The 27,490-nt window shown below is 56.1% G+C and overlaps 2 protein-coding genes across 5 annotated transcripts in view; one reads left to right on the top strand and one right to left on the bottom strand.

Moving 5' to 3' along the window:
* Positions 1-26,839, bottom strand: part of KIF1C (kinesin family member 1C) — a 34,173-nt gene extending 7,334 nt beyond the window's left edge. The window contains exons 1-16 of one of the 4 annotated variants that reach the window (XM_078850988.1): positions 26,534-26,625; positions 25,435-25,521; positions 9,191-9,348; positions 5,611-5,687; positions 4,584-4,763; positions 4,433-4,498; positions 3,837-4,015; positions 3,170-3,281; positions 2,850-2,927; positions 2,450-2,515; positions 1,911-1,986; positions 1,616-1,694; positions 1,310-1,458; positions 827-990; positions 366-445; positions 17-92 (exon numbers count right to left, since the gene is read on the bottom strand). In XM_078850988.1, the coding sequence (XP_078707114.1) occupies positions 17-92; positions 366-445; positions 827-990; positions 1,310-1,458; positions 1,616-1,694; positions 1,911-1,986; positions 2,450-2,515; positions 2,850-2,927; positions 3,170-3,281; positions 3,837-4,015; positions 4,433-4,498; positions 4,584-4,763; positions 5,611-5,687; positions 9,191-9,296 (1,488 nt within the window). In that variant the 5' untranslated portion in view covers positions 9,297-9,348; positions 25,435-25,521; positions 26,534-26,625. Of the gene's footprint in view, positions 1-16; positions 93-365; positions 446-826; positions 991-1,309; positions 1,459-1,615; positions 1,695-1,910; positions 1,987-2,449; positions 2,516-2,849; positions 2,928-3,169; positions 3,282-3,836; positions 4,016-4,432; positions 4,499-4,583; positions 4,764-5,610; positions 5,688-9,190; positions 9,349-23,910; positions 23,933-25,434; positions 25,522-26,533 lie in introns of those variants that run through there. The other 3 variants (XM_073326481.2, XM_078850989.1, XM_078850990.1) reach the window with 3 other exon arrangements.
* A 57-nt stretch (positions 26,840-26,896) lies between these two features.
* INCA1 (inhibitor of CDK, cyclin A1 interacting protein 1) overlaps positions 26,897-27,490 on the top strand; it is a 28,059-nt gene continuing 27,465 nt past the window's right edge. Inside the window, exon 1 of the mRNA XM_073326531.1 lies at positions 26,897-26,942. The gene's annotated coding sequence lies outside the window, so the exon portion shown is untranslated. The remainder of the gene's footprint in view (positions 26,943-27,490) is intronic.

Genomic DNA, 27,490 nt, shown 5'->3' with positions numbered 1-27,490 from the left:
GCTCCACGCCACTTGCCTTTTTCGGGGAGAAGACCCCCACCGTGCCACCGTCTTCCCGCACGGCCACGCCCATCTCGGCCAGGAGCGCCTCCCTGCAGCGAGAGACCCACGTCACTGCCCCGTGCGCCCCCCAAACTTCCACCAAGATGCGGCCACCTCTGGGGCGGGGCGGCTCGTTATCCGGGGACCCCTCGCCCAGCGCCGAGATGCGCCCACCTCTGGGGCGGGGCGGCGGGTGACACAGAGACCCCTCGCCCAGTGCCGAGATGCGCCCACCTCTGGGGCGGGGCGGGGCGTGACACAGGGACCCCTCGCCCGGGGCCGAGATGCGCCCACCTCTGGGCGAGGTCAGTCCCAGCGCTCACCTCTCCATCCGAAGGGCCTCGGTTTTCCGCAGCTTCTCCTCCCATGTCTCGTTCAGCTCCGCGATGATTTTCTCCGTCTCCTGCGCAGGCCGAAGGAGAGTTGGGCTCAGGTCACCCCCAGCACAGGGGGGCCCCGTCTCTCCTCACCCCGATGAGCCAGGTCCCTGCACCCCTCACCTGCCCAGAGCAGGAACTGGGGTGTTCGTGGGGAGACTGCCTGACATGCCAGGGCGGGGGGGCTGGGAGCCAGGACTCCTGGGTTCTCTCCCTAGCTCTGGGAGGGGAGTGGGGGCTGCTGGGTCAGAGCAGGGGGGGCTGGGAGCCAGGACTCCTGGGTTCTCTTCCTGGCTCTGGTGCAAACTGAGCTAGAGAAAGGGGGCTGGCCGCTGGAGGGCAGGCTGTGGGATCTGGGGGGCTGGTGGGGGAATTGTTCAAGGTTGGGGGGCAGTTATATCCCCTACCTGCAGCCTCTCCATAGCCTCCTCTGTGCAGATGACCTGCTCCTCCAGGGTGGGGAAGGGCTCGGACCCCCCGTTGAGGGGGGCAGGGGACTGGGGCTCGGCCGCGGGGTCGTAGGGCAGTGCGGGAGCAGGGGGGTGGCTGTCGGGCTCCTCCCGCTTCAAGCCTGGAACGAAGCATTGGGGGGTTTGAGGGGCTGGTCACGCCCCCAGCTCCTTCTGTGCCCCCTCCCACATCCACTTCCCCTAGACCACCCCCATGTAACCCACGGCCTTGGCCTGCCCTATCCCCATGCCCAGAGCGCTGCCCAATGGGGTGGGGGTTGGGGGGCAGACCCCACTTTAAAAACAGAGCCCCCTTTCCCCACCCACTCCCTCTCCCCCATTCCAGCCACCAGCGTTTAGTGGGGGAACCCTGTCCATCCCCTCCCACCAAATCCCCTTAACTCTCCCCCATGCATGTGTGCTGGGGGCGGGGGCACTCACCGCCGGGGAGGGAGGCGTCGGAGAGGCCCTGGGCGAAGAGCAGCTCCCTGAGCCGGGCCACCTCCTCCTTCAGCTCCCGGATGAGCCGGGCATTGGGGTCCTCGTTGATCACCGCGTTGCACCGAATCTGCTTGGTGCGGTCCGCGTAGCTGGGGGGGGAGGGGGGGTGTCGTCAGCGTCCCTGGACGAGAGAGAGCAGCCCTGCCCCCCTGCATGCGCCCAGCCCCCGCCCCACATCCCCACCCCTTTCCATCCATCCATCCTCCCTCAGACACACGCACCAGCCCCCCACCCCTTGGGGCTCACCGGAGGGTGCTGAGCGTCTCCTCGTAGCTGATGTCGGCTGGGCTCAGGGCGGCGATCATGGCCGTGCGGGAGTTACCGCCTGCGGGGGGGAGGGAAGGTTAATTAGCCGGGGGGGCCTCCCTCCCCCCATTATCTCGTACCCCACCAAGGGATACCCTCCTTCTCCCCCCATTCCCCCAGCGGCCACACCCATATCCCATCCCCCTGACCAGGATTGTCCCGTGCCCCCCTCCCTGCCTGCAGCCCCCTCCCGACACAGTGCACCCCCACGGCTGAGGGATCAGGGGGGCCTTACCCAGATTCTCCTTGAGCAGCCAGGTGAGAACCGAGTCGCGGTAAGGGATGAAATCGGATTTCTTCTTCTTGTTTTGCTGGAGCGAGGGAATAACGGGGGGGGTGTGTGTGTGAGAACATGATTCGGGGGGCCCTGCTGGGGAAGGGGCTGACGCCCCCAACATGACCCAGCGGGGATTAGCTGTACTATATCCTGGCGAGGCCAAACCCTGCCTCAGTTTCCCCTTGGTGCAACAGCTGGGAGGCAAAACCCACCCCCGATGTCCCCTCCCCAGGACTGGCGGTGCCGGAGACAGATTGGGAACCCCGGCAGCTTGGCCAGGTGGGGTGTCTCCATGCTAACCTGGGGGCTCCGCGGGGACCGAGAACCCCGAAACTGGGTGCCCGGGTCCCGGCCGAGGGGGATGAGTCGCTCCCAGGGGTCTGGTGTGCCGGGACTCGGGGGGCCCCGATCCCAGCTCGACCCCCAGGGCCTGGCACTACAGGGACCCCGAAGTCAGTTGTGGGGTGTGTGTGTGATCCCCCGCCCCCAGCACTCACCATCTCGGCCAGGGCGGAGATCACCTTCCCCAGCGTGGTGAGGGATTTGTTGATGTTTGCACCTTCCTGTGGAGGGGAGGGAGTGCCAGAGCGTTAGGGGGGTTAAAGAGACCCCCCACCCCCGGGGGTCCAGCCCCACCAACAGGACCACCCACTCCGGCCGCGTTCGAGTAGCCGTGCCCACGGGGCTTCGGCCAGCCGGCCCCCTGAGGAGACCCCCCAATAGCTCCCTGGCTCCTGTTGAACTGCGGGGGGTTTAGCCCTTTCCCGCAGGCTAATCCAGCGGCACTCCCGAAGCCCCGTGGCCGACGCTCTACTCCAGCACCCCCCACCCCTCCCCTACCCCCCGAGGGGCAGCAGCTTCGGGGGGGGGTTAACAGTTCTGGGGGCCCCCCCTCACCTTTAACCTCATGCCCTTCGCGCCGGATGACTCGGCTCGCTCGCTGCCGGCCAGATCCACCAGGCTGATTTTGCTGACCTGGGCAGGGGGAAGCAGGGGAGGGGGGGGGGTCAGGAGGGCTGGACTGGCAGCGGCTTCGTACGCCCCCCGCCCCCCCCCCACACCCCCGCCCCAGCCTGCCCGGAGCTCACTGAGCCAGGCTGAGAACCAGGAAACTCGCTCCAGGCCTGGCCCTGGCCCCGCCCCCTCCCAGCCAGGCTTGGCCCGCTATGGGTGACCGGGCCCGGCCGGCCCCACCAGTGCCCTGACCCCCGCATTGCCTTCTCGGTGTCGAGGTCGGTCAGCTCGTCGTGTCTCCTCTGCGTGAAGACGATGGTGAACACGGCGTGCGAGCGGCTGCTGGTCTCGTTCATGTTGGTGGCAGCCACAGTCCTGGGTGGGGTGAGAGACGGGGAGGGGGGTAAGAACCCAGGAGTCCTGGCTCCCAGCCCCGCCTGCTCTGACCCACCTGCCCCCACTCCCCTCCCAGAGCCGGGGAGAGAACCCAGGAGTCCTGGCTCCCAGCCCCCCTGCTCTGACCCACCAGCCCCCAGTGCCCTCCAAGAGCCAGGGAGAGAACCCAGGAGTCCTGGCTCCCAGCCCCCACTGCCCTCCGAGAGCCGGGGAGAGAACCCAGGAGTCCTGGCTCCCAGGCCCCCCTGCTCTGACCCACCAGCCCCCAGTGCCCTCCAAAGGCCAGGGAGAGAACCCAGGAGTCCTGGCTCCCAGCCCCCCCGCTCTGACCCACCAGCCCCCACTGCCCTCCCAGAGCCGGGGAGAGAACCCAGGAGTCCTGGCTCCCAGCCCCCCCGCTCTGACCCACCAGCCCCCACTGCCCTCCCAGAGCCGGGGAGAGAACCCAGGAGTCCTGGCTCCCAGCCCCCGCTCCTGAAGCAGCTGATGAGGCAGGACTCCTGGGTTCCCCGCAGCCGGGGGCGGGGCTCTCACCTGGCCTTGTTCCCGCAGTCCATGAGGTCGTGGATGTCGGCGAAGGAGGTGACGGCCAGCTTGGACAGGTCCTCCACGTAGGGGCCCATGATGGGGTGCTCCCGAACCCGCAGGTTCCCCCGGCTCTTGGGGTTCAGCAGGTCCCGCACCCGCTCGCAATAGATCTCCATGTAGCTCACCTGGGGCGGGGGGAGATGGCCATGAGGGTAGGGGCGGGGCAGTGCTGGGGGGGCGGGGAGTGGGAGCGGGGTTGGAGGAGGCATGGGGGGTGCGGGGGTCAGGGGAGCACTGGGAGACTCCAGGGGGTGGTGGTGGTGTGAGGATCACACTGGGGAGGTCGGGGGGCAGGGAGGGGCTGGGGGTCAGTTGGGGGAGCACTGGAGGGGTTGGGAACCACTGGGGGGTCTTGGGGGGGTCAGGGTCACACTTGGGGGGGTGGGGAGGGGCTGAGAGAGTGCTGGGGGGGGGTTTCACGCTGGAGAGGTTGGGGGCAGGGAAGGGCCGGGAGTCAGAGTTGGGGGAGGGCTGGGGGGAGTCTGAGGGGGGGTCTGGGTCACGCTGGGGGGCCCGAGGGGGAGTCAGGGCGGGCGACTCACCTCCACAGAGTAGGACAGGTCAGGGGAGTGGCTCTCGGTGACCCGGGTGAACAAATCCTCACACAGCTGGAGCAAGAGACAAGGAGAGGAAGATGAAAACACGGCACGGCGCCCCCCCCGGCACCCCCCAGCACGGCCCCCCGGCGCCCACCTGGGGGATGATCCCCTGCTGCCCCGGCTCCTGCCTGCCCATCATGGTGTAGGACTTGCCGGCCCCGGTCTGGCCGTAGGCGAAGATACAGACGTTGTAGCCCTCGAAGGCGTGAAGCAGCATCTCCTCCCCGATGTCCTCGTACACCTGTCGCTGGGAGGCGAAGCTGGGGTCCTCCTCCTGGGGCGGGGGGGGAGACACGGCCGTGGGGTGAGGGCCCTTTATGGCTCTGCCGGTGCCCCTCAATCCCCCGCCTCCAACTCCCAGAGCTGGGGAGAGAACCCAGGCGTCCTGGCTCCCAGCCCCCCGGCTCTAACCCACCAGACCCCACTCCCCTCCCAAAGCCGGGGAGAGAACCCAGGCGTCCTGGCTCCCAGCCCCCTCCCCCGCTCTAACCCACCTGCCCCCCACTCCCCTCCCAGAGCTGTGGAGAGAACCCAGGAGTCCTGGCTCCCAGCCCCCCAGCTCTAACCCCCCAGCCCCCACTCCCCTCCCAGAGACGGGGAGAGAACCCAGGCGTCCTGGCTCCCAGCCCCCCCGCTCTGATCCACCAGCCCCCAGTGCCCTCCGAGAGCTGGGGAGAGAACCCAGGCGTCCTGGCTCCCAGCCCCCCGGCTCTAACCCACCAGACCCCACTCCCCTCCCAAAGCCGGGGAGAGAACCCAGGCGTCCTGGCTCCCAGCCCCCTCCCCCGCTCTAACCCACCTGCCCCCCACTCCCCTCCCAGAGCTGTGGAGAGAACCCAGGAGTCCTGGCTCCCAGCCCCCCAGCTCTAACCCCCCAGCCCCCACTCCCCTCCCAGAGACGGGGAGAGAACCCAGGCGTCCTGGCTCCCAGCCCCCCCGCTCTGATCCACCAGCCCCCAGTGCCCTCCGAGAGCTGGGGAGAGAACCCAGGCGTCCTGGCTCCCAGCCCCCCGGCTCTAACCCCTCAGCCCCCACTCCCCTCCCAGAACCAGGGAGAGAACCCAGGCGTCCTGGCTCCCAGCCCTCCCGGCTCCGCGCCCCCCAGTTCTCCGCGCACTCACCGAGGTGTGGGACCAGTAGGAATAATCGAAGGTGAAGTTTTTGGGAGCATCTTTTGTCAGCTTGGGATTGGTGATACCTGTGGGGAGACGGCACACGGGGTGAGCGAGCGGGTGTGGGGCACATGTCCAGCCAGCGCCCCCACCCCACCCCACCCCGGGGCCCCGCCGAGATCAGAAACCTGCCCTGTGCCGGGCGCGTCGCAGACTCAGGGCAAGGCACAGCCCCTGCTCTGAAGAGATGATAACGTAAATAAATATTCCCAGCTTTCGAACTGGGAGAGACTGGGAGCCAGGACTGGTGCTGGGAGGGGAGCAGGGGCCGGCGGTTTAGAGCAGGGGGGGCTGGGAGCCAGGACTCCTGGGTTCTCTCCCCGGCTCTGGGAGGGGAGTGGGGGCTGGGAGCCAGGACTCCTGGGTTCTCTCCACGGCTCTGGGAGGGGAGTGGGGGGCAGGTGGGTTAGAGCGGGGGGGGAGGGGGCTGGGAGCCAGGACTCTTGGGTTCTCTCCCTGGCTCTGGGAGGGCAGCGAGCTCTAGGCCAAACCCAGACAGAGGCTGAGCAGCGAATGGGGAACCAGGCGCAGACCCTGGCATCCCCCTTTTAAGCCGGCCGGGCCCCGGCTCTGGCCGCACACGGCTGCCTTTACAAGGCCTCCCAGCTCCCCGGCCGGCTGAGTGACGTCTTGGCAGCTCCCGGGACCATAACAAGTTGAGGACGTTCCGGCTATATTTAGCCGGCATCCAGGCTCCCGGCAGCTGGTCCTGCCAGATGCCAGCCCTGGAGAGGATGCTCCGAGGTTGCATCCCTGCTCCCCACAGCCTCGGTGCTCCAGGCCCCAGCTCCCGGAGTCACGCCACACCTGTGAGCTCCTGCCTTTTTCAGTGAAGTGTCTCTGAGCCCGACGTCTGCCTGAGTTTGCAGAGAGCCTGAGCCCATTCCTGTGAGGGGGCAGGGGGCGCTTGCTGATCTCCTGAGCCATTCTGCCCAGCTCAGGGGGCCGTCAGCCCCACCCCACGTTGGGTTCGAAAACCCAGATTCCCCCCCAACGCATGGACTTGGCAGCAGGGAGCAGCACTGGACATGCGGGGGCAGCCATGTTAACCCCCCCCCCCCCCTGCAAATTCGTCAGTGGGGTTTTTTTTTCTGCAAAAGGATTTTACGGACGACAAAGGAACAGATCCTGAGCTCCCAGGGAGGGGAGTGGGGGCTGGTGGCTCAGAGCAGGGAAGGGCTGGGAGCCAGGACTCCTGGATGTCTCCAAGCCAGCATGACCTGCAGGCGTCTGACACACAGACACCCCACCTCCACATCACACAACTGGGGACATGCCTCCCTCCGAGATCCCCTGTTTCCCCTGTAACCCCGTCAAGAGCTCATGCCCTGCGCGCCACGCTCAGCCTGGCAGGACCGCGCTCCCTTCTGCGCCCTTTCCACCTTCCCTGGTACCAGCTCTTTATAGTCCCATCCTTGTGCTAGGGGGCTGGTAAAGCCCCAGCTACCGGAGGCATGGGAATTACAGGGCGGTCTCTGCTTTCCCTTTTAGCAAAGAGATCGTGAGTCTCTAGTTCTCATGGGGGCAGAGCAAAGCTTGTAAGTGTCACCCTCCTAAAGGCTCAGGAGCTAAAGGGAAATTAAAACAAATCCCATTAATTAATTATTTTCTAGAGCCAGGGCGGCTGGGGGAACTCTCTGGCCTGGGTTCTTCAGCTGGTTTGCCACCCGTACCCCTCTGGTTTTCCATTTTGCCTTTTTAAGGACTGGGAATTATTTGTGGTTGGGAGATGCCCCTTCCTTCCGACAGGACCCTCAGACAAGACCAAAACTCTAGTTCACCCAGGACTTAATTCGGGGAAGCTCTGGGGGCAGGCTAGCCGATCTGGGGGGAGTCTAGCTGGCGGAGAGATCGGAGCGGGAAGCGAACGTTCATGCTGCTTGGACCGATCCCGCCAAATAACTTACACTGTAAAAACTCCCCAACACACACCCACCCCACAACCCCCATAACAACGGTCCAGCATGTCTCCAAGCACTCAACACTTGCTCGCACATGGGGAATTTACAGGACTATGTACCAGTGCCATCTCGTGGCTGATTTATGTTCCTTGTGGGTGATGCTGTCGCCTTCGCTCTCTCCTACCGCCGTGGCCGGGGCTGTACGAACGCACGCCGCGCGACACAGACGCCGGCAGCAGGCAGGCAGGGGGTTAACCAGAGGCAGCTGCCCAGAGCCGGGTTAAACTGTGGGTTTTCCCCGTCCGCACAACGATGGGGTCGTTCGTACCGCGAAGGGGCCGGCGTGTGCACGGGAGCCGCATTCAATCGAGATCGGGGGCCCCCCCAGGTGCTGCACAGATACACAGCACGGTCTGGAAAAATGAATAAGGCCAAGGGGGGTGGAGAGGGGAGATCCCGAAACACCTACCCCCCAACACAGACCCCGTGACTGCTGAGCTGGATGGCAAATGCCCAGTCGAGGCTTTCCCAACCTCGGGGCCCATCACCGTCGCGTCGGGGCTGCTCCCTGCTCCACTCTAGAGAGAGGGGCCAGGGTGGAGGGCGAGCCCCGTACGAACTAAGAGAAGGAAGAGACCCAGCCGCACTTCCTAGGGCACATCTACCTCGGGGTTACCCCTACGCTCCCAGCCACCCTGAGATCAATCCTACGTTGCCTAGTACAAGGATTTATACACCAGCCCGGCTCCAATCCCTGCCCTCGGCGCATGGGGCAGGGATCTGGAACCCACTGCACTCTGGGTTTTCATTCCTGGCTTCCCCAGGCCCACAGCGCACCGGGGAAGCGGGAGCAGTCCAGGGGCTGCTCTAACATACACCCTAGGCTGGCTGGGGCGCAGAAGGCAGGTGCGCTCGTGCCTCTGGCTCAGGAACGGAGGAGCTGAGAAACCAGGGCCGGGATAACCAGAGAGACAGCAGCTTGCGACGCCCGGGGCAGGGCGTACCGGGTCCCTTCGAGGGAATTCGGGGCAGGTCCGCGTTCCCGGGCCACCGCCCAGCGAGGAGAGAAGCAGAACACAGATACTCGCAGGGGGAAGGGGAAAAACCGTCCCCAGGTCCTTGCCAATCTGACCTGGGGAGAAGACCGGCCCCACCCCGACTGTAATGCTCGAGGTTTAACTGATCGCGAGCCAGACCCCCCTGCCACCCAAATCACTGGCCCGGCATGGCCCAGTCCTACTAGTTCAGAGGAAGGAGAAGGGATGTCTGGGTGATCAGAGTGGGGGGTGGAGAGAGAATCTCCCTTAATCCAAATCCACTCTCAAGCATAGACATGCCGCAGGTGAAACGTGTTGAAAATACCCCTTGCCCCGTCTATAACGGGGTTTGAGAAGTCACGCTGCTCAAGTGTGCTGGCTAGACACCCGTCACAGGGCAAGCTGGCTCTGCAGGGAGCCCGGGAGAATGATCCCCAAGCACCAAGTTACGGCCGCGCTGTTTGGGGAAACCGAGGCAGGCAGACCCTATTTTAGCCAAGCATGAAATCCAGCGATGCGCCCGAAGAGCCAGCCCTGCCGGCCTCCGGCTTTACCCCTGCCAGTCCGAGCCACCCTCCCAAGGGTACTTACAGGTGGTTTTTCCTTGCATCTGGATCACGCATTTAGCGTCCCGGCTGATTTCCCGGGAGTTGAAAGGCCGCACCCTCACGGCCACTTTGACGGAGGCGCCGGCCATGGCGGCTCTCCCGTGACCCTCAGTGTTCACCGTGGGAGCTCACGGGCCTGTCCTGCAAGAGACAGACAGGAAGAGACGCAAAACATTACCACAGCTCTGCCCATAAAAATCACCCTGTGGTCCCAGCCGCGAAGCAGTTCCCATCAAAGTCACAAGGACGTCTCCAAGTCACGGGGCCGCTGGCTCCCCCCACGCAGGGGTTGGGAGGGTGCCCTCAGGCAAGCGGGTGAGCTTGGTGACCTCGCACGAGCGACCTTCCTCCTCCCCGTGCCTCAGTTTCCCCACAACCTTCTTTCGGTCAAGCGCTTTGAGGTCTGCTGATAAAAGCCAGAGGGATTATCGTTGCGGGGGGCAGGGAAGCCGGAATAGGATCCTAGCAGGGAGCTAGGCGGGGCTCGTTTGTACAGAGCTAGAACCCGGCCTTAAATTCACAGCCATGGTCTCCACGCAGGACCCGCTGTGTTGCCAGCAGTCAACCTGCTAGGAAGGGGAAGCTCCCCCACCCCAACCCACAAAAAATCTGCAGCCAGGCCAGGCCTGCCTCTCGCAGCGGCTGGAGACTGTGGGAGGAGGGGTGTCAACGCGCTAGACAATGGAGCTGTGTCTGCGGCCACAGGAAACCCGGCACCATACGGGCCCAGCGTAAATAGAAGAGAGAATCAAAGGAGAGCGTGTTCCCGCTGACACAACGTCCCTCGCCAAGTCCCACAGCACCCAGTGCCGGAGGTACCCCTCTTTTCCAACCCACAGCTGGGGAGAGAACCCAGGAGTCCTGGCTCCCAGCCCCCCCTGCTCTAATCCACCAGATCCCCCTCGCTTCCCAGAGCTGAGGAGAGAACCCAGGAGTCCTGGCTCCCAGCCCCCCTGGTCTAATCCACCTTCCCCTCCCAGCTCTTAAGACTCCTGCGGTTACCATGATCACCCCCAAAGGTTGAAGGTGGCCAGCATGTCATCAGGGGGCACTGTAGCGAGGAAGGTAAATCATTTTGATGACCCCTTGGTCTGCGAAAGATCCCAGGGCTGAGTGGATTCCCTTACAGAAATCCTACAGCCTACCCCAAGCGAAGCTACTGAGAGGAAAAGGCAGGTGTGTGTCCTGCCTTCACATGGGGACTGGAAACATCTGGCTTCTAATCCCACTGCTCACACCAATTCCACCCACCCTCCGCTGCAGCCTCTCTCAGTTCCCCAGGAGGCGACACACAAACGTTACATCAACGTTTGCGTGAGGCGAAGCAACGGGCCATCGCCACGTGCGATGCACGGCGCGCGCGAGAAATTAGCCCGTCGGCTCAGAACACAAGCGTCGTTTTTCAACACAGCGACAGAGTCCCCACACCGACAGAAGAGTCCCGGGCCTGGAGTCACCCAGTGCTGTCTCCGGCCATCTGTCATACTGTCCCCTTCGCAAACTCCATCCTCAAACCTTTCGATTCAGTGGATCCTTTCCCACCCTGGGGTCCCCCCGCAATCCTTCCTCACCTGCATTTGGACAGGCTAAACCCAACTATCTCTGCTCTGGTAAGACCTGCTCCCCTGGGCAGCCTAGGAGCCCTTCTCTGCACCTGAGCGCTCAGAAACGCCACCCGCTCTGAATAATTTGGCACCCCGCAGAATTAACGAGGGTTCAAAGAACCATTAGGGGCCCGGACAAACTCTGTGAGGAAAGATTGGGGTCATCCACCTTAGAGAGGAGACAGGATAATGGGCTATAAAATACCGACTGGGATAGAAAAGGCAGACAGGTTCTCCCCGTCTCTTAACACAAGAGGCAAAGGGACGTCCACCAGAATTGAAAAGGTAACAACTTCAGAACTGTGACCAAAGGAAATGTTTTTCCTCAACAACGCACTGTTTGCCTGTGGAACTCACTGCCTCAGGATACCACCGAGACGGAGAACGTAGCCAGAATCAAACGGAGGATCGGCAGTTTATCTGGAATTGCCCGAGTTGTGACGGTTCATGCAGGAGGGAGATTAGACCTGGGGCTTCAGGTCTGGAGCTGCTCACTGACTGTTCGAGATTAGGATAAGACCTATGGGGGACGGGGCACGGTTACTCTGGGGTTCTTACACCGGGTATTACGGATGGGACGCTGGCTGGCTGGAGCTCAGCCACTCCCAGAAGCTTTGCGGTTGTCACGGTTTTCCTCAGATTTTTTTGATTTAAATCTCTTTTTATTAATAAAAGGATTTTTGAGGAAAAAACCTATCTAATGATAGTTTGAATTAAGATACATGAGAGCTCAAAGATATCTCATCATGGAAGAGGGATTATAAATTCTAATTCTATAGTACGAGACAATATATCTATGTCATGTTTAAGAAAAGTTTTGTCAATGAGTTCCAATAATTCATGGATTAGGGACACAATCTTATGGGGTTCCAGAGGCTTCTGTATAGATTATTTAGGTTAATCTTTCTATCGACCCACTGGGACTCAGTGCTCAGTCTAGAAGATACCATCAGAGATGCCTAGTTTTGAAGTTGTCCAACTGTGGATTTGTGTCTCCAGAGGTAACATGCTTGTTAACAGCAAAAATGTTTTTAAATATCTAGAGGTGAGAAATAACAACAGACCTTAACACTATTGTCCCTCTGCAAATTTGCGTACACAGAGTCAATCCCTGACCTCTCTCTAAAAGTGCAAAGTTTCAAAAAGTTCAAGGAACAGAAGATTGTTGGGGGTGGAATAGATCTGGACAAGGAGAGGTCGTCTGGAGATCAATGTGAAAAGCGAGGGACAGATGCTTGTTTTGTTAAAGTATTAGATGTTTGCCATTGAAGAAAAAATCCAGAATACTTAACGTTGTTGTTGTAGTTAAATAAAACAGTTTAAATGTCTGTCTGGTGATGTTCTCCTCCTATTACAGCCTGGCAAGAAAATCCTCCCTATATTAATGATTAACCCGTTGAATTGGAGATAGTTCACCTCCCACTGACTTCAGAAATATCTGCTTCAATTACCTTTGGTAAATGAAATAACCAAACCTTCATTCATTTTCCGATATAGCTGTAAAACTCATCCGAAAAGTTTTCACAATAAATCACTGTTTAAAAATGTAGTGTGTGTATTTTCTAAAAATGAAACCTACATCTCTCTCTGAGTTGTGAAGAATATGTATTAAGGTTATAATAACCAACAAGAATGCACTTTTATGTAGAAATCCACGCTTAAATGGAGTTTCCGGACGAGTGATTTAAATCAAATCTGCCCTGGCATGGACGGCCCTGAAAACCAAGCCAAGCAGCTAATGTCTGATACACCGGAGAAGGGAGAGCCAGCGGAGGGATGCGAAGACAGAGAGGCCGCAGCCAAAGCGGCGGGCTGGCACAACGATCTAGCATTTCACCATCCATCCACCCCCCCCCCGTATGTCCCTAACGCCTTGACACCTGCCCCCCCGCCACCTCCAAGACCCTTAGATCCTCTGTTTCAGTCCTCTTATGAGATCCCCCTGCACCAAAACCGTGTGGGGCGGTCGGTAGCTTTCCCGCAACTCGTCAATCTGCCGGCCTCTCACTCCGCCATCATCTGCTCTGCGTAGGGACGGTCCTGGGGCGTTCAGAAAGTGCCTCGCACCTTGTGGGATACTGCAGCCAATAAGTCACGAGCCCAGATGCCTAAGGGATGGGCAGCAACCTGGAATTTAGCAGGGAGGGTGGCCTTTGTCTCAGGACGTCCCTTTTCATCCCTGTAAAAATCCACTCCAAGTGGGACAAGCTAAAAACCTTTGCACGGTAGAGAGTTCTTCATGTTTAGCAGCTAAAATCTCCAAGGATTCAACCCCGCACGGGGCATGCACCAGCGTGCAGAGAACGAGCGTGAGCACAGAATTAACGGCCAGAGCATCGGGCACACGTACCAGGACACCGAATTTGGGTTGCACAAGCCGTGTTAATTCTGGCCTTTCCTAACTTTCGAGTGCGTGGCTTTGCGCTCAATCCTTGCACCAGCGGGTGAACAGTGAACAGCCAGCAGGGGAACAATGCCGTGTTTTAAGTGGATCTAGGGCTAAACCACTGCAAATCCTGAATTTAAGGCTTACGAAAACGGTGTCGCTTGAGTCAGTCAGTTCCTTCTGGGAGATTCATGTAAGCAGGTTTCATTCACCAAGGCAAGCTGAAGCCAATCTCAGCAGGGTTTCGAACCGGTCTGCATTGGAGGTTTGCACCGGATGCCCCCGGAAAAGCATGGAAGCAGGCAGTTTTGCATCTGTTCAGAGCAGGTCGGGAGCAGGGAGTTCCCTTTGCATTGAACTGCAGCTCAGCATTGGAGCACGACCGGCTGCTTTACTTCCACTGCCTCCTTCCCTCCCTCGCCCTGCTGTCCCTCTCTCACCCTGCCCCGTTGCATTTTTCAGACATGACCTCAAGGGTCCTGGTTAAAGGGCCAGCAACATACATGTCTCTTCAAAGACAGAAGTCTTTATTCCCCCACAAGCTGGCCAGCAGGGCTGGGACACTGAAAAGGGGGACAGCAGCTGGAGGGGCAAGGATGCTGGATGTGAGGGTTGGCACTGGGCCATGTGGGCTCGATTCCTAGTTCTGCCATGGAGAAGTGAGTAGCATTTTCCAAGGGATTTTCAATGGGGTTAGCATTCTCCCTTGCCAAATGTTCAGACTCAACAAAATCCAGTGGCGGTTAGTTCCACAGGACAACAGGGAGAGTATTTCCTTTGATCTGTGCGGAGTTTACCAGCTTTTCAATTTCATCCACTACCCCCGAATTCTTGTGCTACGAGGCATGGGAAACAAACTCCAGTTCTACCGTCTCTCGCCCGTTTATCAACTTATAGACGACGCCCCCTTCCCGGAGCAAGAAGACCCCAAACTTTTTGTGCTTTCCTGAGCGTTTTCATCTCTCGCCTCTGAACGCCCTGTTCCAATTCTTCTCCTGGCCTTTTGGAGACTGGATTCAAAACGAGCCCTCTCCACTGATTTATAGAACAGCTTCAGATTTTCCTGTATTCTTCTTCATCTCTCGCTCTCCTTGATCAGTTTCCCCACCTGTAAACTGGAGGGGCGGGGTGATAAATCCTTGGAGGGTCCTCACTGCAACACCCAGCACAAGAGAGAAACATCCATCAACCCGGGGTACCCCCTCACTGGATCAATGGATCCTAAAATTACTGTCATTTTCCCATTCCAACCAGCTAATGACGCAGTCTTAAAAGCAAATGTGTCAAAATCAGGGGCGGTCCCGGTTACCACTGGTACAAACCCGGCAGCTATGGTCAGTACCCTCCTTTTGAACAACATCCAATGGCAGGGACTCACAAAGGCCCTGTTCTGTTACGTGGAACAACTTCCCCAGTTCTCAGGTCGACTCCCTGCTTTGTTGTTGTGCATTATTTGGGTCAGGTTGGGTTTTTGGCTTCGGTTACCCCATCACCCACCCATTACATTTCCAAACGGGCATCTTTCTACTGCTTCCCACGCACCCTGTGAACATGCACGGAGCTACCTTGTGATCCCTCCTTCCAAATGCTCCTCCACTGGGACACCTCCCAAAAAGCTCGACCCAATAAAGAAAAGAGAGAGTCAACGGTCTCAGCACAATCACAGAAATTTCGGGCTGGAAGGGACCTCGAGGGGTCACCCGGGCCAGCCCCCTGCCCTGCGACAGGACCAAGTAAATGTACAGCGTCCCCTATGGAGAAAGAACCTCGACTCCCGGTCAATTGTTTCAGTGGTTAATTACCGCCGCTGTTAGACACTTACGCCTTATTAGTGTCTGAATTTGTCTGGTTTCAAAATCCCGGCCCTCGGGTCGGGTCCTGCCTGTGTCTGCTAGGCTGAAGTGCCTGTTAAATATTGGTTCCATACGTAGGTTCTTCCGGACTGGGATCGGACACCCCCCTTTCACCAATAAACAGATCGAGCTTGGGAGTCTCTCACTATGAAGCAGGTTTTCTAATCCTTCCATCATTGGCTGTTCTCTGACCCCTCTCCGACTGATCAACACCCTGCTTCGATTGTAGGCTCCGCGGTCGCACCAGCGCCCAGCACAGAGGTGAAATAACCGCTGAGCTCCTATGAGATTCCCCTGTTCACACAGCCCAAGATCGCATTAGCCCTTTTGGACGGTCACTCAAGGACGAGGATGATTTATAGGGTCCGGGAGATGAGTCACGGGCTGTGCCAGGCTCCAGCTGGCCGCACCTGCTTACGATTGAAGGCTTTCCGCTCAGCGCTCGAAGGGAGCCGGGCCCGCGTGGTCTGCCCCCAGCCTCCCCAAGCAGGGCACCTTCGCTCGGGCTGCGGAGAGATTTGGCCACTTCGAACGGCTGAGCCGTGACCCCAGCAAAGGGGGCCCCGAGCTGGCTGCAGGAACCGGACTGCCGGAAGCGTCGCAGACTGGCATCATCCCCCAATTCACCCGGCCCCAGTGGGGTTGGCAGAGCACTCTGCCCCGGGCATTACTGGAGACCTGAACACAAGAGGAGAGTGCCCCCTACTGACACCCCCACCCGCAATTAGGACGGCGTGGAGAGGAACATCCATCAGCAGGAGCCCAATGTAAGAGAAGATGCTCCCACCAGCGAGACAGCAGACGCTGGCCTCGCCGCACGGCGTTAAGAAGGTCCCAAGGCAGGAAGCCAGCTGGAATTGCATCTGGGGAGAGCTGACAGGCAAACAGCCTGCAACTGCCCCGCGGCTGGGCGTGCCGAGGGCTGAGTGGACAAAAGCCATGAGTCACCTCGCTCCTGGCAGGGCGTGTCGTTCAGGCTTTGCACAGGCTGGCTGTCCTGTCCCAGACACACAAGCGCCTTGCAGAGTATCCAGTCCGCCCTGTCGGAGTTACAGGGAACCATTACACCCAGCCAGTCAGACTTCCACATACCACGGGCCAGAGAACTGCACCCAGCAATCCCTGCATCCAGCCCATATCGGACGGCCGAGCTAGCACATACAGCCTATCTGGCTGTAAAGACTCCCAGTGACAGAGAACCCACCCTGTCCTTGGGTGAGCTGTTTCAGTGGTCAAATCCCCGCCGTGTCAAAAATCTACAGCCTGAATTTATCTAGCTGCAGCCTCCTGCGTTTGGATCAACAGCCCATAAATAGCAAGCTAGAGAAACGCCAAACTCATTTTGAATTGAGATTCCACTTCGGCCTATGTCCTTGGGTGACCGGATGTCCCGATTTTATAGGGACAGGCCCAATATTTGGGGCTTTGTCTTACCTTGACCAGGTCTCCTTTAGGTCTTATCTTCAGTAGAGGGCAGGGGAAAAGGTGCATTCTTAACTGGTGGTAGCTAACATGAAGTAAAGTCCGAGCGTAAAAACCACACACTGCCTTGGCCTTTCCTGGATTTTAGCTAACGTAAGTTAAGAATGCTTTGCCCACCACCATCACCATGCGAAGACAGTCTCAGAGGTAGCACCGGCCAAGTTGAGAAGTCAGAAGTCACACCAGGGATTAGATTGTAAAATCTCCTCTTTGCTTCCAAGTCCCTTTAACACAGATCTGCATTGCCCGGCCGAAGAGGACTCCAAGGGCTTTTCAGCAGCCCACCGAGGGGAAGAGAAAATCATTAGCCTGTATGGTGAACGAGGACATCTAGCAGAACTAAAAATAAGTTTTCAGCTGTTCGCGGCGAAGCACGGGGAGGAAAGAGAGAAAACACACCACCAGCAGCCTCACGTGGATCGCACAGCTAAATATAGATTTAGAGCCATCTTCTAATTATTTTAATGCAAATTGTGGTTCTAGCCTCCAGACGGCAATGCACAAGTTACCCACAACACCCTGCAAAGGTCTTTCACCCCCCATTGTAAGCATCCTGCGGACAGCTTTCGAGTTACGGCGCAGACCTGAATTCCTTCCCTTCCAACCGAGCTCCATTAAGCAATAAAGCTCCTGGAAACCAGCAAGACATCAACGGGCTTTTTAATGACTTACCAATTCAACGATGCGCCGTGTTAGTACAATTATTAAGTCCAGCAATCGGTGTACCCAAAACTTCAGCGCCCCTTGTTTTCCAAGTCACACACACTCCCCTAGAATTTAGCTGCTAAACACTAAGCTGTCTCTCCTGAGCGTGTGCAAACTGCAATTTTTCAACCAACGCCTGGCCTACAAAGTGGATTTGTACCAGTCTGTTAGAGGTGTGTTTTTTTGATGAGTCATTATTCCAGATAAGCCCAGTGTGGAAGCTGTTCGACTGGTATAAAAGGTGACATTTATGTACTTCGGTTTGGAAGAATCACATTTTTGTCAGAAAATGTCAATTTCACTGCTGTCACACAAAACCAAAGGGGAAAAAAAATTCCCATCCATCGTTACTGAAATTTCCAGCTAGGCAGAATCATAAAAAGGCACTTCAGAGCCTGGCAGTTTGATTTAAGGATGTTTGACATGGGATGCTGATGATTTGCGTTCGAACAGTTATAAAGCTGTAATTTTCTGAATATCAGTGTCTCCTGTCACGGACAATTGTCTGACAAGTCCCGTAATTTCCCATGAGTGTGCAAATTTAAAATCAACACAGATAGTCAAAAATGCTCAAAAACTCATCTTTTTGCACATCTGTCAAATTTTAAAAAGAACAAAAACTGGAAAAAAAGCTTATAAATAAACATGGATATTGTCCATCGAAATTATAAAAAATAAAAATTTCCTCTCCGTGTTATTAACAACCTTAGATACATCATTTTGGAAGTCTTCCATCAGCTAACCCAAGGTCTGAGATTCACTTCTGTGGGCTTGGGGTGGTTTTTTTGGTGCAATGTAGACATCTCTCACAGATCACTAACTGGTTGAAAGATAGGAAACAAAGGGTAGAAACAGAGCGGTCAGTTTTTACAATGGAGAGAGACACAAAGCAGGGTCCCCCAAGGATCCCCTGGGAGACAAATGGCTTCCGTACAAGGAGAGACTAAAAAGATGGTCTCCTTACCAAGATGAACAGCCCCAGTTAAGGGGGACATGAGAGAGATCTATAAAATCATAAAAAAGATGTGAAAAAAGCGAACAGAGAAATATTATTTTATTCTTTCACTTGACGCAAAAACAAGAGGTCATCTGGAGGGAATTAGGAGGTGGCAGGTTTAATACAAACAAGGGGAAGTGCTTTGTCACATAACACCCTGTGGAACTCCTCGCCAGGGGATGTTGTGAGGGCCAAAAGAATAACTGGGTTCAAAAGGGAACTCGATTGGCTACCTATCCTTCGTGAACCTAACTGGTCAGCAATGCCACCCCAGACCTCTGACTCCCAGAAGCCAGGAGCGGAGGACAAGGGAGGATCACAGCAGCTCTGGTACGGGCCACTGTCAGACAGAGGGTCCTGGGCAAGACAGACCATGGTCTGACGCAGCATGGCAGGTCTTATGTTCCGATAGTTTACAGGAGGTCAGATTACATGGTCCCTTCCAACCTTAAAAATCTCAAGAATCCCAGACATCCACCATAGGACGCTGCTCGCCGATTTACAAGGCAGACACTGGAAACGGGTGGCGGCATATGGCCCTGCGATAAACAGACTCCCACGTGAAAACCCTGGGTCGGGCCTACTGTGTAGGGGGACGCACGCTTAAATCCTAAATAAAAAGCTGTTCCTCCTGAATGTTTGTTTAAACTCCCCCGAAAATGTTTCTCCATTGCAAACGTTTTAATTTACCGGGGGGGGGGTGGGGGGGGGCGAGACCGATCTGCCAGTGGGCATTGCTTTTATGATCGCCTGCTGGGAACAGGCTGCAACAACAAACGTCTGGGAGTTGCGGGTTCATTGCCCAGTGAGCGCATAGGCAGACAAAGTCCTTTCCACCTAGACAGGTTTCAGAGTAACAGCCGTGTTAGTCTGTATTCGCAAAACGAAAAGGAGGACTTGTGGCACCTTAGAGACTCACCAATTTATTTGAGCATGAGCTTTCGTGAGCTACAGCTCACTTCACCTAGAGCAAACAGTTACTTTCTGATGCAACTGTTGGGAGCGCCCAGCAAGGACGGACTCAGTTCCCCCCCCAACACACACACACTTTGTGCTGAAGTTATTTCTAGATGGGAAGCCAAGGGACCTCTGGTGTGAATCGCATGCCCCTTCAATTCGTGCACCAAGCCCAGGATTAGTGGCAAAGCCTTGTGTTTGCCAAACCCACCAGGGCCACCGGGAGCCCCAGGAAAAGCATCAGGGCAGATGATTACAATGACTGCTTCTGGCCTTAAATAAAAAAAAAACAACACCCCTATGAATCTAGACACCCCCTCAGTGCATCCAGTCCTCCCTTTCCAGCCTCACAATGCGTATGGAAAAGCCTGGAGCACAGCGGGTTTTCCCTTGCGCATGCAGGGATGACACAAGAGCGAAACCAGGCGTGGCCCTGCAGGAAAAGCCGGCTTCCCTGCATGCTGACTTCCCCTGCTGAAAACAGGGGAGTTGGTTTCCTCCGGGAGGAGAGCACCGGGCTGAGGCCCCTGGCAGAAGCAGGGAGAGGAACGAAAGCAGATGAGTTGGTCAGCCCCACCACCTTGTCAGTTGATTGGGTCCCTAACGGAGTTTGGGGACACGTTGTGCCGTGAGCTGTACGTACCCAGACACACGCTTACGTCCTCTCTCCCGGACGCTCCCTGCCCCACAGAGCTTTCCATTTTAAACAGACTGGCCAGAGAAAGGAAGAATGGCTAGATAGTGGGTTGGGGGGGAGGGAAACCGAGGCACAAACCGAGGACACGCCACACAGTCACGCAGGAAGACTGCGTCAGAGCTGGGACTTGAAACCCAAATTTCCTCTGTCCCAAATCCAGCGTTTCAAGAAGCGGCCTGGGGATAGCAGCTAAGGCAGGACGCCTGGGTTCTGTCCCCAGGTCAGCCATCAATCTGTCCCACAACACTGGGAGGTCGCTGCGCTCCCCACCCTTCCTCTGACTTGCTTATTTGTGAGCTCGTCAGGGTAAGGGAAGGGAAAGGTTTGCTTTGCAGACAAGGCCTGAGAGGTCAGACGCAGAGCAATGGCTTTTGTGTGAAGCGTCCACCCACCAGCGCCGGGGTGTTTTCGACTTTTGCTGTCTAGATAACCGACGGGAAAGACCTCCTGCCGGGAAACGACCGGCGGATTTTGGACAGCTAAGGCGAAACACCGTAAAAGAGGCCTGATTTTTAGGGCGTCGAGCACGGTTTGAAGAGGAGACGTCCCACAGATGTTTCAAGCCACTTCACCCAGCGCACGTCACCCAGGAATTTCTGCACTAAACCAAGATCAACCTAAAGTAGATATCTGGCTCCTGTTTCCATAGTGTTTGAGCAGAGCGGACAAGAAGGGGGACAATCGCACCAGGGCCCCAAGTTCCTGGTCCCCCAAAACATCTGTAACTGGCGCAATAGGGGGGAGAGCAGGACCCCAGCAAACATGATGTACCAGGGCCCCACGTTTCTCTCCGTAGGCCCATACCTGAGCACTTTGTAATCTTTAGTGTGTTTATTTTTTTTAATTTAAGGATGTGAAACTATTTCTCTGTTTTTACATGCCAGAACTTAATCACAGTAAATAAAAATGGCACCTTGGGTTTTAAACAGGGAGGCAAATTAACCACAGAGATGGCTTGCCAAGGGATGGGGCAGATTCTCCTGCACGTATGCTCGAAAAGGGTTTTTCTAGATCGCTTTCTAAAACGCGCCCTGTAGCCCGATCAGAGGTTACGGGCTCGATGCAGGAATCCTTAGGTTAAATTCCCTTGCCTGTGTTCCACAAGAGGTCAGACTCAGGTTCTTGTGAAAACTGTCCCCTTCAGCTTTTGAAAATCTCACCTTCTGACAGTCACAACTGCCCCTTCCGGCCTTAAAAAAAAAATCTCTCTCTTGCAACACCTGAAATCAGCGGAAGGCCGGCCCTGCTGTCTAAGCTCTTGCCCCTCGTAAAAGAAATACAAAAACCTGAATTCTGCTTGGAATTTACTTTCAAAAGCTCCGTGTCTTCCAGACACTGCATCTACCCCAGACAGAGCTTTTCAGCTCACTGCACACATTCCCACCCCTCGCCTGTCTCCACGGCCGCGAGGGGCATACCTTTCAAACATTTGCTGTTTTTCAGCTTTGCTCCCGGCCTGTCTGCATCTTACTCCAATTAAACACCCTGTTTTGCAATTGCTGCTCCGAGGGAGGGCGGAGAAATAACCCCCCACCCCACCAAAAAAGTCACAAAATAGTTTTGGGCCACTCTAAATCCCATCCAGAAAGTAGGAGCCAACCTTCAAACCAAGAAGACAGATGCTTTGCAACAAGAACAGGAACCCCCCCACACACATCATGTAAGCCTGTCTGGGTTAGAGGCAGCCTTCTTCTCGGAGAAAGCAGACACACCAAAAAGCACCTCTGTTATCCTGCTAGTTTAAATCCCCCTAGTCCTGCCCTGAGGGCAGGGGATGGGTCTAGATGACCTCTCAAGGTCCCTTCCAGTCCTATGATTCTGCGGAGCAACCCTGAAAGACAAACGTATCCGCAAATCCACCTCCTCCAGAAGTCAACAAAAAACTTGACCATGTGCGCGGAGACCCTGGCCCACCATGGTGTCCCGCTGCTTCCTTGTACACCCCTTTGATTGGGAGCTCCATGGTGCAGGGCCTGTCTTTTTATGCTGCATTTGTACTATATGGGATGCGGGTCCAGGACTGGGGCGACCCAGCACAATGGTAACACGCTAGAGAGAGGGAACGGGATTCAGACCACGGACCATGGGCCGGCCCACCGTCTCACTGTAACAACACGGCTTAAAGCGACTTTTACTCCAGCAGAGACAACAAAAACTGAGTACACACAGGGACCGTCACCCATCAGAGATTTAGGAAGTTTTGGGATCTCCTCCTGCCTTTAATCCTTTCTCCGCAGCCAAACGGTCTCAGACAAGAGCCTCAAGAACAACTCCAAAGCTTAATTACGACTCTAAGTGTCAACACTGTTAATTATAAATGGCTGCTCAGAGTCTTGGCAGAAAGGGCCGTCTGAAAATGAAGCATCTAGCTGTTTTGGAGATATTTGGAGGAGGGAAGAAATCCACCAGCTTTCCCAGCAAAGCAGGGGAAATCAGAGTTTTGCAAAACCCAAGCAGAGAGGTCGGGGTGCTGGCACGGAGCAGAATTCATGCCACCGAAAGCAGACGGGCTGAGAACCGTTATGAAAAGCCCCGTCTCACCAGGCAAGGAGGGGTCTCCAAAAAGACAACAGCTGATCGGAAGACTGTGCTCCCCGGAAGGAGTTTTGGTTTGGTACACAGGGCGGGCAGGCATGTGCAGGAGCGTGGGGGCACCCACACATTTTGAAAGGCAGCCAGAAAAAATCCTCTCCCCTCTTTAGGAGAGTCACAAGTTAGCACTTAACTTCTGCAAGGGAGCCCAGCGAAAGCGTATTGTCTGACTTCTGCAAAATCCAATCCCTGTTTACGTCTTCTTGATGATTCTTTTACCCCTAAACAAATCCCTCGGGCCGCCTGTTTAGCAAAATGCTCTTATGCTTACAAGCGCAAGCCATCCGGAGCCCTGCTCCCGTGAACCAGTTGCCGATCACGCCCACAGCGAGCGAGCATCCCACCAGGCTTGTAACGGCAAATGATGGTCATGGAGGGCGCAAAGCACTGGGATTCAAGAGATCTGGGTTCGAATTCCCGGCTCCGCCCACCCCCCGACTCCCCATCTGACCGTGGGCAAATAACGTCAGCACTGTAGTGCCTTGGTTTCCTCCCTACACGTAGCTCGGTGTTAACGAGACTTCCTTTTTCTGGACTGTCTGTTCACACAGATTTTGTACCAGGATAGCTAGGCCAGAGCGATACAGTCAGGTAGGCCCGACCACAGGTGTGTGGCTTACACCTTTCCCTGCTAGATTGGAGAAGCCCTAACAAGACCAGTGGCCGGAACCAAAGCTAGACAGATTCGAACTGAGGAAAAAAAAAGATACAATTTTTTTTGAAAACAGAGAGACTAATCTTCCTCACAGACGCTTTTTCAATCAAAATGGGATGTTTTTCCTACACACCTGCCAGGAATTAATTCAGCGTGGTTCTCTGCCCTTGTGTTATAGAAGGAGGTCAGACAAGATGAGCACACCTGTACCTTTGGATCTATGAATGCAGAGGGTCTTGGAAAATTTCCACCTGAAACATTAACGGGACATGTCGCAAACCGCTCCGAAGACAACCATGCTAAGTCCTGTGTCTCATTACGGATTTGTGAAATAAAAATAAAACTATCAAGGAGTTTCATTCTAAATCCTATTCTGTACTAATCTGATTTGATAAAATACAGACACGCTGGAAAGAAGGGTGGTCACTTCACAAGTTTGAGGATCATTAGGCTTCCCACAGCAAATCTGAACTCTTGCTCAAACAACCACAGACTGTTCGTACCATCCTAGAAGTTTTCTGGCAAAGCAGGAGTTATCTGAACAGCTGTTACAGCCTCAACCGCCAGTCACGAGAGGAGGATCAGACATGCTCAGAGTAAACCAGACAAGAATGCCTGACGAAAAGGAGAGGCGATAAGATACAGGGAAAACAGCAGAGCGCGCGGATAACCACCGGCGCCCAACCCCTTGCTTAAAGCCACAAATCAAAGTCAACACGAAACCACTTTGAAAAGAGAAACAGAGAGAACCGGTTTCAAAGTTATATTAACTCACCGACTGACTTAGAAACAAACCAAGCATCGAACCTGAGAGCGTGTTCTGGTAAGCAAAGATCCTTTCCTTTCCACCCTGACAAAGAGAAATTCACATCTCTGAGGGCGGAACAAAAATGACAAAGCCCACCCCGGAGAGCTTCCTGAGAAACTGGAAAGTGACACAGAGAATTCCTAGACAGAAAGCGATTAAGTAATGCATTTTTTCTCCTCCTCTCACCTCTGCACTAGCTGGCATTCAGAACTAAGGCACAATTTCCAAAAGACCAGGATCCATTCTTAGGGTTAAGAGTCAATGCTTAAATTCCTGGCTGTCACAGATTCCTTGAGTGACACAATCTCTACAAGCCTCAGTTCCTGCATCTGTAAAACGGGCGTAACTGGCATGCCTCACCCCATACTTAGGTGCACAGCACAAATGAAAACAGCATCCCCAAACTCAGCGAAGGCCAAAAGCATGCTTACGGCACGTGCTCGTTTCAACACCCATCCCCACCACGCACGCCGACGCTGGGCATGTAAATAAGAGATCAGTGTCCGGCAGCTACGCAGCCTGGCGTGTGATCAGAAGCGTCTGGAAGAAGGGGGAGGCATGTTCTTAAACGGGACCACAGCCGCGTGCGTTGGCAGTCGAAGCTTGATGAAGTTAATCCAGAAGGCGAGTATGCAAAGTGCAGCAGAAGCTAATGAAACTGTCATCAATAAGTAATTATCTGTGATAACACCCACCACGTTTTAGGCACCTCAAGCAAACCCTGCCCTGAGACACAAAGGTTGGAACAACACGCACAAAGTAGCACGCTCTGGGTTTTTAAAGGGGACGTCAACAGAGCGGAAATAAGCCCCTTTGACCTGTAAAATCCAAGCCCGGCGGGTATAAGATTTCCCACCTGTGGCATCCTCATTCTTCCGCGCTGCCTGCGACGATGGCCTAAAATGCCAGCAGCGACGACGGATTCTGGGTGCATCGGTTTTCTCAGACACTTGCCAAGCAATCCAATTTTCAGAGGCCGGGCACAAAGTATTTTCTGAAAAAAATCACGTCCCTGGACGGCGGCGTCTCAAGTCAGGCATTCAAAAAAAAAAGAAAACAAACCCTGTTGTTTTTTTTTTTTAATTGCTAAAGCGCTTTTGTAAATTTAAGCTGATGAGAAGTCGTAAGTCGCCCCCACTTTTTAACCAGCAGCTGGCGTGACGTTTCACAGAGTTTTAAGGCCAGGAGGGGGCAATTAGCCACTTCTGCTTGAGTGAAGGCAGATCTTTTTGGAGAAAGGGGGACTACCTCATCTTGATGAAAAGACTCCAAGCGGCCCTCCGTGTCCGCATGGTTAATTACCCTCCCTATTAAAATTACGTGTCCGGTTTCTAACCTGAATTCGCCTAGCTTCCATTTGGATCTGTTCTACCTTTCTCTACACATGGGGTCCGAGGACCCATGGGGGCCCACAGACAATACAAAAAATGCCCAAAGGGGGCCACATCTCCATTTGAAAAAAAAAAAAGATTGAAAACGACTGTTTTATACCATCAGAGAGTCGCGTGAACTCAATTTATCTCCCCACCACGTAGGTATAAGCAACCGGGGCAATGTCTTCAGAGGACGCACTTCCGTCTTTGTGAATCCAGAGGGCAAAGAGAAAAAAAAAACCCAACTCACTTCACACTTCTAAAAATAATCGGTGACCACAGCTGTGTGTTCCCAAAACCCTCCTCTCCACAGGCGCAACATCACGCCCCCCACTCCCCCTCCAAAAAGCGTCCACACGGTTCCCAGAATCTGGGATACCCAGAATCACAGGAGAGGCACCTTTGTAACCTGGATCCTTTCCGGATCCATGGCACCTGTACAGCCCAGCATCCACCCACCCCTCGCAGATCCGGGTGGAGGACTCCCCAAAGTTACTGCCCTTAACAAGCTGAACTTCTTCCCACACCCACTGCCAACTTTCTCGCTCCCGATGTGACTCCGGAACACCATGTGACCAACCCATGATCCAGCCCAACTCTCTCCCCTCGGCCTTCAAACACACAGCCCTCCTCCTTAGCATGCCTCCATCTGCCCCCTTCCCATTCAAATACCTCCCAGTCCCCCCCAAATCCATCCAGTCCCCCAAACCTCTGACCCCCCATTCCCCTCAACTCCATCCAATCCCTCAAACCTCTCTGACCCCCGTTACCTGCCTTCCTGTGCCCTCCTTTCCCTAGACACCCCTCACAGAGTATTGCTCAGCAAGGGGGGGTCCCCTCTCCCCTATGCATTGCCCCCCATCCCATGCATTGCTCAGCAAGGGGGGTCCCCTCTCCCCTATGCATTGCCCCCCATCCCATGCATTGCTCAGCAAGAGGATCCCCTCTCCCCTATGCATTGCCCCCCATCCCATGCATTGCTCAGTAACGGGGGTCCCCTCTCCCCTATTCATTGCCCCCCCATCCCATGCATTCCTCAGCAAGGAGGGTCCCTTCTCCCCTATGCATTGCCCCCCATCCCATGCATTCCTCAGCAAGGGGTCTCCTCCTCCCCCCACCATGCACTGCTCAACAAAGGGGGACCCCACTCCTCCCATGCATTACCCAGCAAAGGGGGGGGATCCTCTCCAGGCATTGCCCCTCCCCCAACCACTTACCTGTCCTTCCAGTGGCCCCTCCGCACCATCCCTAGGGCCTGGCTGAGACTGGGGTGTAAGGGGGGGGGCAGGAAATTGAGTTGCAAACCTGACCCCCCCCCCTTTTTTTTTTTTTTTTTGCTTCTAGGGCTGTTGCATCCCGGCCGGGCCCCGTGCAATCCTGGGAAGGGCGGGAGGGGGGTGTTGCAAAGATAGGAGGGGGGCTCCCCCAGATTTGCACCGGGGCGCGGACGGAGGAGGAGGAGCGGGGCGGGGGGGAGAAGCAGCAGCGGCCGGCGGCGCCCGCCGGGCTGGGCGGCAAAGGGAAGCCGGGGTGGGGGGGGGCGGGAATGTCGCGAGACGGGAAAGGCGCCTGGCCCCTCCCTGGGAGCTGGGCGGGGCCTTAAAGGGGCAAGGCGGGGGGCCCTAGGTAGCTCCCGGGGGAGGGGGTTTTGGGGTGCAATGCTGGGGGGAACTTGGGGGGCGTTACAATGCGTGGGGGCTTTGCAATACCTGGGGGGGACTTGGGGGTCTTTGCAATGCCTGGGGGGAACCTGGGGGCTTTATAATACGTGGGGGGCTTTGCAATGCCTGGGGGTGAACTTGGGGATCTTTGCAATACCTGGGGGGCTTTACAATGCCTGGGGGCTTTGCAATGCCTGGGGGTGAACTTGGGGGTCTTTGCAATGCCTGGGGGTGGCTTTGCAATGCCTAGGGAGAACCTGGGGGCTTTATAATACGTGGGGGGCTTTGCAATGCCTGGGGGTGAACTTGGGGGGCTTTGCAATACCTGGGGGGCTTTACAATGCGTGGGGGTTTTGCAATGCCTGGGGGTGAACCTGGGGGTCTTTGCAATACCTGGGGGGCTTTACAATGTGTGGGGGGCTTTGCAATGCCTGGGGTGAACCTGGGGTTTTTTGCAATACCTGGGGGGCTTTACAGTGCGTGGGGGGCTTTGCAATGCCTGGGGGTGAACTC

Source organism: Lepidochelys kempii, chromosome 28 (assembly GCF_965140285.1).
Source record: "Lepidochelys kempii isolate rLepKem1 chromosome 28, rLepKem1.hap1, whole genome shotgun sequence".
Lineage (NCBI taxonomy): Eukaryota > Metazoa > Chordata > Testudines > Cheloniidae > Lepidochelys > Lepidochelys kempii.
This window is presented reverse-complemented; position numbering and strand designations above follow the sequence as displayed.